The sequence below is a fragment of the Condylostylus longicornis genome, unplaced genomic scaffold (assembly GCF_029603195.1).
Source record: "Condylostylus longicornis isolate FDR11 unplaced genomic scaffold, ASM2960319v2 ptg000135l, whole genome shotgun sequence".
Lineage (NCBI taxonomy): Eukaryota > Metazoa > Arthropoda > Insecta > Diptera > Dolichopodidae > Condylostylus > Condylostylus longicornis.
The window spans coordinates 16,273,948-16,286,008 of record NW_026578103.1 but is presented as its reverse complement, the minus strand read 5'-3'; the positions used below and the strand labels follow the sequence as shown (position 1 = coordinate 16,286,008).

At 24.9% G+C, this 12,061-nt stretch overlaps 1 protein-coding gene across 1 annotated transcript; it reads right to left on the bottom strand.

The window, feature by feature from the left end:
• Positions 1 to 478: 478 nt before the first annotated feature.
• On the bottom strand, positions 479 to 8,458 carry LOC129615053 (actin-related protein 2/3 complex subunit 2). Its single transcript, XM_055530103.1, has 8 exons — positions 7,901 to 8,458; positions 5,035 to 5,128; positions 3,427 to 3,526; positions 2,588 to 2,774; positions 2,304 to 2,524; positions 1,759 to 1,850; positions 1,581 to 1,690; positions 479 to 1,015 (listed from the first exon to the last, which is right to left on the bottom strand). Exons 1-8 carry the CDS (start codon positions 7,972 to 7,974, stop codon positions 985 to 987), a joined length of 909 nt encoding a protein of 302 aa, XP_055386078.1. The 5' UTR covers positions 7,975 to 8,458; the 3' UTR covers positions 479 to 984.
• Positions 8,459 to 12,061: the final 3,603 nt, after the last annotated feature.

Sequence of the window (12,061 nt, the reverse complement as noted above, 5' to 3'; positions counted from 1 at the left end):
GTTATTAAAAAACTCTAAAAAAAATAAACTAGTTAATTTCTGTAAATCTATAATGATGCAAAAAAAAGATTTAAAGATAAAAATTAGAACTTAAAGTTCATATTTGAATGACCTATCGAAAAATCATATTTGTTAAAGTAAATAATAGGTCCTTGGTTAGTATATCAAAAAAATATCCAGTAAAACTTATGTAAAAGATACCAATACGCGTTATCATAAACTTATGCAAATAAATAATTTATATTTAATTAATTTATATTGGAAAATTAAAATAATAAGGATTCTGAAATGAAACGAATTGGACATTTTATGTAACATTTTTCTTTTAATTTATTTTCGTTTATTTTCTTTTTGTTTTTTAATTTTTTACTTTTCTCAGAATTTTATATAATTTTTAATAATTTCTTTTATTTTTTTTTAATTTCTGGGCAGCATTTTAATTTCATAGTTATATTTATTTTTTATATAGTTACATGTTTCTGAAATAAGATTATTATTTATAAATGTTTGTTTTTTTAGTTTTTATAATTATGAATTATGAAAGTTGTAACAATTTCGTTTGTTGTATTAAACTGTAATTTTGAAACTTTTTTTATGTAATTCCTAATGGATATTGCGACTATTTTTTTTTTTGTTTTATTAAATTAATAAATGAAAATTCGTTTAAGATATTCTTTTTGAAATTTATTTGTTTTTGATTGTAGGAAATATTTAAACTATTTCACGCGCATTATTTATAATAAATTACAATTTTGCATATACATAATATATATGTTTGTTTTTAATGTAATTTATTTTTTATATCTGAAATCTTTTTTTTAATTAGATTTACTTTTATTTTTCTTTTTGTTAATATGCCTTATAATTTATATTAAAATCTTCATTAATTAATATTTTTTTATTTATTTTTTACTTAATTTTTTTACATTATCATATTTTGTATATTATACATGTATATAAAACAACTATACACTGTCCATAAAATCATTCCTTATTCCTTATGAAGGTTCTCCCCCTAAAATACAAAAAAAAAAAAAAGACTGTTATGCTAACTGAAGTAAAAAATTAAATTAGTTAGCGATATTGCGTAAATAAAAAAGTATTGTATTTGTAGATTTTGCGTAGTCTAGCAAATATTTTAATTAAAATTTTCAGAAGATGTAGACTCTTTAAAAGAATATCAGGGTATATTAAAATATGTACTTTCAACCACATATTATTTGTGAACTCACTTGAGCAAAAGTAAAATTTTTTTTAAATTAATGCTGGACTTAGTTTTTCAAAATGTAATATCAAAAAAAGCAACCAGAGATTTATTTATTCAAGTTACTATTAGAAATTTAACAAATATAAGTTAAAATGGGAGTCCTCAAAAGTGGTTACATATTACGATTTCTTGTAGCACCTATTAAAACTCCATGGTCTTCAAAAATCTTATAAACATTTAACAACGAATCTTGGAAATAAACGCAATATAATTTGTTTTAAGAATTTTGCCATTTTTGAGAGTTATATTGGCGCGAGAAATAATCATATATCTTACTTTAACATTAAAATTATTTTAATTAAGCAATACTCACGTAATAGTCTTCTTTTCAATATGTTTCTGTTCTGGCCTAGCTCTATTTAGCACTTTTAGGAAATCAGAAGTTTTTGCTCGCATTCTAGAATGAATGTAAGCTTTTGAACACTGTAAGTAAAAAATATTTACATAAATATTAATAATAACATATAAAAATTACATTTAATGCCGTTTACCTTAATGTGATAATGTAAGTAGTCACGGAACATATGAATTAAATTAATAGTATTATCCCTTGTTTCCTTATTTGTATGTCTCGGGAACAGAACTGAAAAAATTAAAAAAAAATCATGTTGCATTTAAAAATGAATTTCAATTTGGAATTTGACTGTTTTATAACCGTTCAGTAAACAAAAGAAATGTTTTAGGATTGTTAAGCAATAAAAAAAAACAGTCGAGACTAAAAGTAGATAAGAGGAATCGATATGACAAACAAAATGCATTTTTGTGATTTGTACATGCATACACATGTTTTATATAATTAAATAGTTATTGTAGAAAGCTTATAAACCTTTTTACAAATAATAAAGTAAAAAGGCATAATATACTTGCACGATCATCTTGAAGCTCATTCAATTCTAAAACAATTATAAAATATATTTTAGATTTTATGCAAAACTTCATTTTCAGTTGTGAAAATATCATAAACAGACGGTAATAGTAAAATATATATAAATTTATCTTATTATTATTACCAACTTTTTTTTTTAAACTTACTTACCAAATGTGACATAACCGATATTATCACCAACCCTAGCATCAGTATTTGCCAATTCTAGTGGCGGTTCTCTATGTGAAAATAATACTTGCGGAGCTGTATGCGATGCTCTTCGACCTTCTCTCAATTCCTGCATAAAAACTTTACCTATTACTACATCATCTTCATCGCGAAATATCGTACTAAAAACAACAGTGACTCGATCTGCTTTAGCTTCAACATATCTAGAATCATTATGTAAAATAAAAAACTATTTTTTAATTGTTTCACTTTCAAAATATACTTACAAAGTTTCATCTTGTCGATAATTGATAACAGCTCGCTTTTGGCCTTCTTCTCCTTGTTCTTGAAAGTCAAAATATTTTTCAAACACCGAAGCGAAACAATTTCGCTTCAACAGTCCAATTTTCTGAGCAATTACTTCATATTCTTCTGGAATATTTTCTAAACTTATAAGTACTGAAACATTATAACCTGAAAAAGAAATTAAATATAGAACAGCATTAGATATATTTTTACTAAGTCGCTATCAAATTGAAAACATAAACTTTTCTAATAATTGTAATGAGATTAGGTGAGGTAGTTTGAAAAAAATACATATTGAATTCCTAAATAACTTATTAAAACTGTATTTTGGCAATTCAATCATTACGTATTAATAAAAATTTTGCAATGACTTGTTATTTAGGACAAAACTTAATATAGGAATTTTAAAAGAAATCCTTAATAAGCTTAATAATACATTAAGGATCCCAATGAGAAATTCCAGTTAAACATTAAAATTATAAATCTTCGAGATTAAAATTGTAATAATCGTCTGTGTAATTGTAATTAACAATACATTAAGGATCCCAATAAGAAAATTCAGTTTAGCATTAAAATTATAAATCTTCTTGATTTAAAGTTGTAATAATTGTGTGTGAAAACCCAATTATCAGAACATGAAACAAATTTTGATAACCAATTAACATCACAATATAATATAGGAACGATTATTATACTCCTTTAAATTATTAAAAAAGGACAAGAAAATACCGTTCCAAAAAAAAAAAAAAAATATGCTAATACCAACTTTGGTTTCATAAGAAATTAACATAAGAAAATGAAGTAAAAAATTAATTATTACCTTCCTCAGTTTCAGTGAGCAAATCTCCATACTCTCTTTTGAGAAGCTCATCCGCCCCATGTTCTTGTAGTTGCTTGTAAAACTTTAACGCTATACTAGTCTGAAATACAAAAGACGAAAACAATGGTATGATAAGTATTTTAATTTAACATTTATTTAGTAATAATAATAAGCGTTTTAACATGATATTTCTGTGTATAGTAATATTACATATATGTATGTAAGTTTTTTATCTTATTTTATCTTAAATCATATGTTAAGCTTATATTGGAAAAATAATTTTGATGTCTCCATGACGTAATTATTGCTTCATAATAAAATGAAGAAAATAATTTAGAACGAGATGGAATTGCTATTGGAGAAATTCTTCAAAAACTATTGAGTTGAATCAATAATTTTTGCTGTTTTATCTCCTTTTCACCGTTATAAAAATTAACAAGTATGTATAAAATATACATATGTGCGTGTAAGTATATAATATAAAACTTAGTTTTCCAATTCAATTAAAATAACTTTAACAATATTCTAAATTTTCAAACAATAAAATTCTTTATGTTAATGTTAACAAAAGTAAGTCATCTGTTGTAAAATTAAAAATTTACACAGGATGCCGTTTGTTATAAGTTTTCTTTAGGGAGTTTTTGAGAGTTAAATCTTAATTAAAAATATTAACCGAAATAACCCACTTTTAACCCCTGTACTTTTGAAATTGAATTTTGTAATTTCAGTTTCTTTAAAAAAAAACCCTTTTAATTTAATTATGATTTTTAAGATGTTTTATGTAAGCAAAAGTAAGTCATCTATTGTAAAATTTAAAATTTACATAGGATGCCATTTGCACTCATATTTTCTATAGGAGTTTATGAAAGATAAATCTTAATTTTGTTAGTACATATCAGAAATATCCCACTTTTACCTCCATATATGCATAATCTCTTAGCTTTTTGTAATCTATTAACTTATTTAATTAAATGTTTTTTAATTTGTGCCCGAATATATCATGATTCAACATCCGGGGCATAATTAAAAAGAGTTTCTATTCGAACAAGTTTATTAGCACTGGATGAGCTAGAATTTGCTCATAACAGCGACTCTTTGTCCGAAAACATATATGTAAAAGAAAACCACCAGAAAAAGCTATTGTATAATATTAGAAACTTGAAATTCGTAAAAATCGAATTTAGCATATGTAAGTACCTACATATACTTGTGCATATTTTGGCACTACTTTTATTTCGTTAGTTATCACAGTAAACTTTAAGTAAAGTTTTAATATTAAAATGTTTTTTAATTTGTGCCCGAATATATCAGAATTCAATATCCGGGGCATAATTAAAAAGTATTTTTCTTCGAACAATAATAATAGCACTGAAGTAACATTGATTTTCATTAAAATCAGCGACTCTTTGTTCGAAACTTTTGAATATGTAACTTACATACATATATTTACATATCTACATAAGTATGTAGGTACTCATTTTCTAAATGAAATTAGATAACTGAATAAGTACCAGCCTATTTACTTACTAGTGCAATGTTATCATAAAAGGCAAATTAATAAGTACATACATAGATACATATATTAATAATTTACAAGTATAAACTCACCCTAATTTTTGTTTTATCGCCGTTAACATTTGAAATATGAAATAGTACACCATCAAAATCCGCTATTGTGACATCAATTGGCTCAGGTTTACGTCTGAAATGTAATAGACACTAATTATTATTTGTCTTTTACATAAAATTTTTAGAATTAGAATCATTTGTGAAAAAATGTAACATAGCATGAGTTGACCCTTTCACAATGCGAAATAATGAAAGTGTATATACGACTACTTTTTTATTTAGGAGAATTTACTAAAAGATATTATTATTGAAATAAAATCTTCCCTGAATTCTCCATCACTAATAATTAAATTTCCAATGGATTACCCGGAAAAAATTAGCACGTGGTAGAGAGGTACACATTTTTTCACAATCAAATACGATACAACCTACATAATGTATCTACATAACCTAAAATTTTTAATTCAAAATTTTTTTCTTTTCCTAAGTAGTAGGAGCTGCCTACATAACTACATGTACATATGTATGTATGTACATATTATACAAATTATATGATTTACATATTGAAAGCTTAATTAATATTGAATTTATAAATTAAATTTAAATAAGCAAACTATATTCAATTAAAACTTAATTGTAATAAGAATCTTGAAAATTCTCTTACTTAAAATTATGTAGTTTTTAAAAAAATCATATTATATTATTATTTACCAATTATACATGTATTCCTTTTTGCTGATCATTTTATTCTTGAAAAGTATTTATAAATTGTAAATACAGCGTTATTTTTTTCGAAATTTCACAAAATTTATCATTTTCCCTTTTATAAAAACTACCGTGTACTTTGAAAGCAACACAGCAAATGGACTGAATTGAATATCAGCTAGACAGGAAATGCTCACACAATTTTACAATACATGTGCGTATGTACAGAGTTACCTACTCTCTTTTTCCATGATTTAACGCAAAATGAAACAATAAAAAAAATAATCTATATAAAGAAAAAAAGATATATTTTTGCTTCTTTTTACAACTAATTTATGGTGAAATGAGAAAACGGGAAAATACAATGTTCACAAAATATTGATTGTTAGAATGATTAACTAACACTGTGCTTATCAATAAAAATTCTTTCATGAATTTTTTTTTTATTTTTCACCTTAATTCAAAAACACAACCAGACGAAAAAACAGAATACAAAACGAATAAATGAAGAATACAATACTGTTTTCAAAGAGCGAAAAGATGTAGCGAAAAGATGTAACTTCAAATAAACTATTGTATCAAAGTTAAAATTTGAGCCAAAATAGTGTACCTATCTAGGGAAGCTAGTTTATTTTCTGGAATAAGACAAACCTGCAATTAAGTGATTATTGGATGTAATTGTATTATAATTTATTTCATTTTTATGACATGATCATTATAATTTAAAAATTCAGTAATTTCAGTCAAAATTTTTATGAAAACATTTTTAAAAACCTGGTCATGTAGGTGTTTAAAAAAGAATTATTAAAAATTATTTAGGAAGACCAGGGCTTTTTAAAAAGAAAACCAAACTCAAAGTTTTGAGTCTGATTTATTAAAGCAATTGATGATATTGTGGATATATAAATAGACTTGGTTATAAATGATGGGATTATTATAAAAGGTTATAAATGAAGCCGTCCTATCAAAATGTTTATTCTGAACCATGATTTAAATCATAACAAAATGTTTTACAATATAAAAACGATACTAACAGATTGTTCATTAGACATTAGGATTTTGCTATACCTACCTATTCTTGTAAATAAGAAATTAAATAATACTTAATTTTTTTATCTACTCAACATTATTTACCTACCTACATATTTCCAATATTTTTAAGCTTTTTTTTATATATAAAGAATTTTTTATATTATAAAGATCAACAAAAATTAATTAGTCTTATCGTAGTCTTAGTAAAAAATTAGTCTTATCGCAATTTTAGTAACAATCTTAACAAAGCTTATCATATGAATACCGCGATTTTTTTAATGAAATTATATAACAAAGGTGTGTTATTTTGAATTTCTACAAAATATGAGATATGGAACAAAATAGACCACATTTTTTATTAAAAGAGATTACAAATAATTAACCTTATACTTTAAAGTTTTATTAAATTATTTAAATAAGCACCTATCTAACTAGACACTGAAAAACGATAAAACATTTTCATAAAGTATGCTAACATAAGCTATTTTTCCTATAAAAATTATGATGATTAACACAATGTAATATTATACGTCAAGATATAATAATACGTAGTCATACTATGGACAATAATTGAATTTCTATCGCAAACACATTTAATTTTATTAAAAAATAAAGTGGGACACTAATAAAGTGACCTCATCTTTAAACTCAAATGAAGCTACGAATATACATATGTAGATATATTGAGTATCTATATTATCTATATTATTTATCTACATATGTATATAGTACCATGTAAAGCTATATAGTTTCCCAAATATGGGTATTTATATTAAAAAAAATTTTTTGAATTAAATATAATTCAAGTAACCTCATTCGTACGAAAAATTATTCACATTTTATATTTTTTGAATTGAACAAAATTTTATTTATTCATAACTAATTGACCACCACCGGTATACATATTGATATCACCCCTGTATAATGCATAATACTCGACATGAATTGGCAATGGTTAATAACCTTTAAGATTCTATTAGTTTTTATGAATGCATAGATGAGTATTTAATTCTCTAATTTATTTAAAATTTCACTTTACAATTGACTTTATTTATTTTAATATAATTTATATTCTAAACAGATATATATATATTATATTTATAGCCTACACAGCACACCACACCTCTTCATTTATATATTTTTCATAAAATTTTTGTATATTACTCACCCAGCTTTCGCATTTCGAAATTTAACTAATAAAGTTTCTTCGACAATACGATTATTAATCTCCAATAAAATCATTTTTCATTTATAATTAAATTCTAGATTGCAATTCCAAATTATATATTAATATAAAAATTTTAAATTATTTAGAAATACTATTTTTTCAGAAACTTCCTTTTCAACTTCTCGTAGACTTCAACATTTGTGATTATAATTCCTTTGCTAATTTTTAAGTGCTCTATACTACTGATGATGCTAGTATGTGGTTTCTGTTGATGACACAGTATTGACAATTCGCGTCAAATTTTTTTTTTGCTTTTTGAAAGCAAAAAAAAGGCCTTTGGTTTTTGGTTTTAATTATCTTAAAAATTTATTGCAACTATTTTATTTCAATTCAATTTCACTTAAGGTACAATTTTTTTTTTAAATTGGATGGTTTTTTTTGATTTTGTTTGACTAGGAAATAATTGAAAAAAATCGTCCCATATTTAGATATCAGCTACCGTGAAAAAACCGAAATTGAAAAACCTATTAAAAACCAGACTGGACGCTTACAAGTTTCTTACTTTGACATTTATATTAAACTTGGTAAAGTGTAGGTGCTGCCGTTGTAATAAAAATAATTCACAATTGCATTTTTGATCTTCGAATTTTTAGGTAATGAACTTACGTGAAAAATCATATATTATAATATATATGCGTTTTTGCTTATAAGAACACAAAAAAGTAGTATATTTAATTTGATAATATGTATCGTATTTTCATTCAAAATTTTATGCAAATTTCTGCACATTATTGACGTTTTTGGTGCTAGTTAAACACCAAACTAATTATACATCTCTGTCGAATATTTGCACATCAGATTCGTTTTAATATTAGAACTATGGCTTAAATATTTAAAACAAAAACTACGCTGATCAAGACAAAAAAACTTTTTTAAAAATTTATTTTCCGCCATGTTATTTTCAAAAATTTAACACAAAATCTGATGATAATTGAATTTTAATTTTTTCTTATTTGACACATTTTCCTGTTTTTCTATTTAATTACTCTATTTAATTACCCATATATAGGCAAAAATTGTAAGTTTCTTGCGTATATCGCTGTATTTGAAACGAAAGACATTCTTTTTGTAGATGTGCGCGATACCTTTTTGAAAATAGTTTTAAAATATATGTTTTTATACATTAAAAACATATATTTTAAAGTTATTAGTATAAAACGTATAAATGTATTTTTAAGTTTTAATCAATATTAAACATTGCCGATTAATCCATGTGTTTAATATAGATTAAAATTCTTTTTGTTTTTGAAAATACCAAAAAAAATTTTGTCAATTGAATTTTTATTTGGATTTGACATCTAAAAATGTATTTCAATATTAACTTGACTTAACTTGATCTTTATTGCGTTTTTGACAAACGGAAAGCATAATATGTATTTTTGAATAATTTCGCTTTCAAAACTTGTCACTTGTCAAATTTTTAGTAAATTAAATGTCATGATTTTCTTTTACATTCGTTTGTTTGGTCGCATATATAATTTCCTTTAGCAATTTTTTTACTTTTTTTTTTTTCCTTTGTTCAGTCCTACGGGGAGCATAGGGCTAGGCATGATAGTTCAAGCCCTAGTTTCAATGTGTCATACATATTTTAACTAGGTAGGTGACTAGCCTGCCGTAGTTTGTTTTGTTTATATTAAATATTTAAGTTTATTAAAATATTAAAAGTTTAAATATTAAAAGTTTATTAAAATATTATTAAAATTTATTGTTTATTTTTCTTAGTTTATTATTGAATATTATGAATATATGAAAATTACTTGTACAATATTTATAAGTATTGTATATTAAGTTATAATATTGAATACAATTTGACATGACCGGGGTTTGAAGCCAAGGCCCTTCGATTAAAGGACCGGTGCCATAACCACTGCACCAATGGTCAGCCAATGGTTTTTATTTGTTAACCCCGACTATATATTATATATGGGTTTATTATATTTATCGCAGCGTTTGCAACATCAAGAAGGAAACATTTACGTCCTAATTAAATATAATATATATTGTTACCCAAAATCCATTTCAAAGTCAATCAAGAAATTTTATTTTATTATTTTAAGAATGAGTTTTTTTAGTATGCCAAACTAAAGTGTAAAAAGAACCAAAGCGGAGAATGAAAACGGCAATCGATTTCCATTGTTAACACAGAATGACTGCGAAATGGAAAAATCAGTTGTTCACAATATTGCATACACATTGAAACAACTATAAAATTCCCAGCGATAATTTCTCTTAATTCTATTTTATATGCATTTTGATATCTGAATCATTTATATAGTATGAGTATTCCATATTTCTATATGAAATTTGACATTTCGCCGCGTAATGACAACCCGATTTTTGATATTTTGTTTCACTAAACAATAAATTTTTTAATTAATTTGTTTTCAACCTACTCGTTGATTTTTTAGATTGTTGGGTGCTTACGACCAGTTGTTGTTGTTTAAACTGTTACATTTGCACTTACTACCTATAAGTGTGTGCGGAAATATTATTAAATTGGTTATCAATTGGAATCAGCTTGAAGCCGAGTTCGAGCGGAGTTCGAGCTCATATAAACGCTATTTGACTTTTTAATTTCAATTTTAATTTTTAATTTTTAATTTCAATCGATTCAATAAAATTATTAACATGACTTGGAAATCGATATCATATAGTTAGTGTTAACATTGTCAATCACAGGTCGACAATCATGATTGAGATTGAAGATTGACCATATATGTATTATTAAGTAGTAATTTTCGTGAAACTTTTGGTTGACGAAAAAACAAAAATTGGTTCTTTTTTCGTTAATCATCTTTCACAGGAATAAAATAAAAATGGCCTAAAACTAAGTTTGTGAATAAAATGGGCTATGATCAGCTGTTTTAATGTTTTTTTTGCTTTTTTGTCAAATGATAGTAGAGTGCCAGTTTTTTAATTTAAAGTGCATATAGAAAGATTAACAAAGATTGATTGCCATACAAACGTAATTTCTTATAAATCTTCATAAATCTCAATCATGAATGTAAAACTTTAATTGACATTAATTGACATGTAAACGCTGCTATACGTGGATTGAAAGATTGAAAATAACGAATTAATATAAAATGTTTGTCAACTAATGTCAAACTTAAGCCGATTTCAAGTAATATTATTTGAATTATTTGAATTTGTACAAGATATAAGCAGAGTCAAGTACTCTATCCACCATATAAACGAAGTCATTGCCACTGTATAGCATCAGTAAATGTCAAAGAAAACCGTTTATTTTATTTTTCTCCTTAATATGTATTATTAATTTTTTCACTTTCTATTGGAATTTGAATTGTTAAATTTTTAAGAATTGAATTTTGGCATATTTCAAAATTGGAAATCAAATCGAAATCGTTCTCAACTAATTTGTTGAAGGTACGAAGAAGAGGAAAACGGAATAAAGAAGAAGATGCAGCAGAAAGTAATAGTAAGCAAATTCAGAAAAGACAAAAATTAATTGTTTTAGATCAACTGAAAAGCTGGAACTTGATAGGGTTTGGCAAAGACAGCTTTAAGAAGTCGGACGTTACTCCTCGATTCCGAAATAGTTCCGTAATAGTTAGTATTAACTACATGTTACTTATTTAAAATTAAGAAACAAAACTTTCCTACAACAGGAGAACAGTTCGAGTTACACCTGTTGTACAAGTGAAGATGAAAAAAAATTTTCAAATAGTTTCCAAGCCTTTTTGTTTCTTATTTATGGGTTTCGATGGAAAGTATTTTAAACGTTTATTTCATTTGACCCTTTGTTTATTTGGAAGATTTAAAAATGTGAAGAAAAAGAATATTTTGAGCCCTTATTAACTTATATACTAAGAATAATAATATAAAATTTTATATACTAAGAACAACACTATAAAAGAATTAAAATAAGTAGCTTTGCCAACAAAAACGCTTAGTTGCAACAAATGTTAAAACTTAAAAATAACAAAAAAACGTAGGGAAACATTCGCCGTATTTTGCAGAGTTTTCGCAAAACTAAAAACAAAAACTGATTGCTTTTTGCAGCACAGTAACGAAAAGTTGCCAAGTCGAACTGCTTAGAACTACAACTTGTTGTCACTAACTTAGAAGTACAAACATGAA

Bases quoted from the DNA above. Each gene is read 5' to 3' on its own strand.
- LOC129615053 (XM_055530103.1), bottom strand. From the start codon at position 7,974: ATGATTTTATTGGAGATTAATAATCGTATTGTCGAAGAAACTTTATTA. The intron at 1,851-2,303 runs GTAAGTAAGTTT...TAATTTTTTCAG, and splicing joins TATCGGTTATGTCACATTTG to TTCTGTTCCCGAGACATACA. The intron at 1,016-1,580 runs GTGAGTATTGCT...TTTGTATTTTAG, and splicing joins ATTGAAAAGAAGACTATTAC to GGGGAGAACCTTCATAAGGA.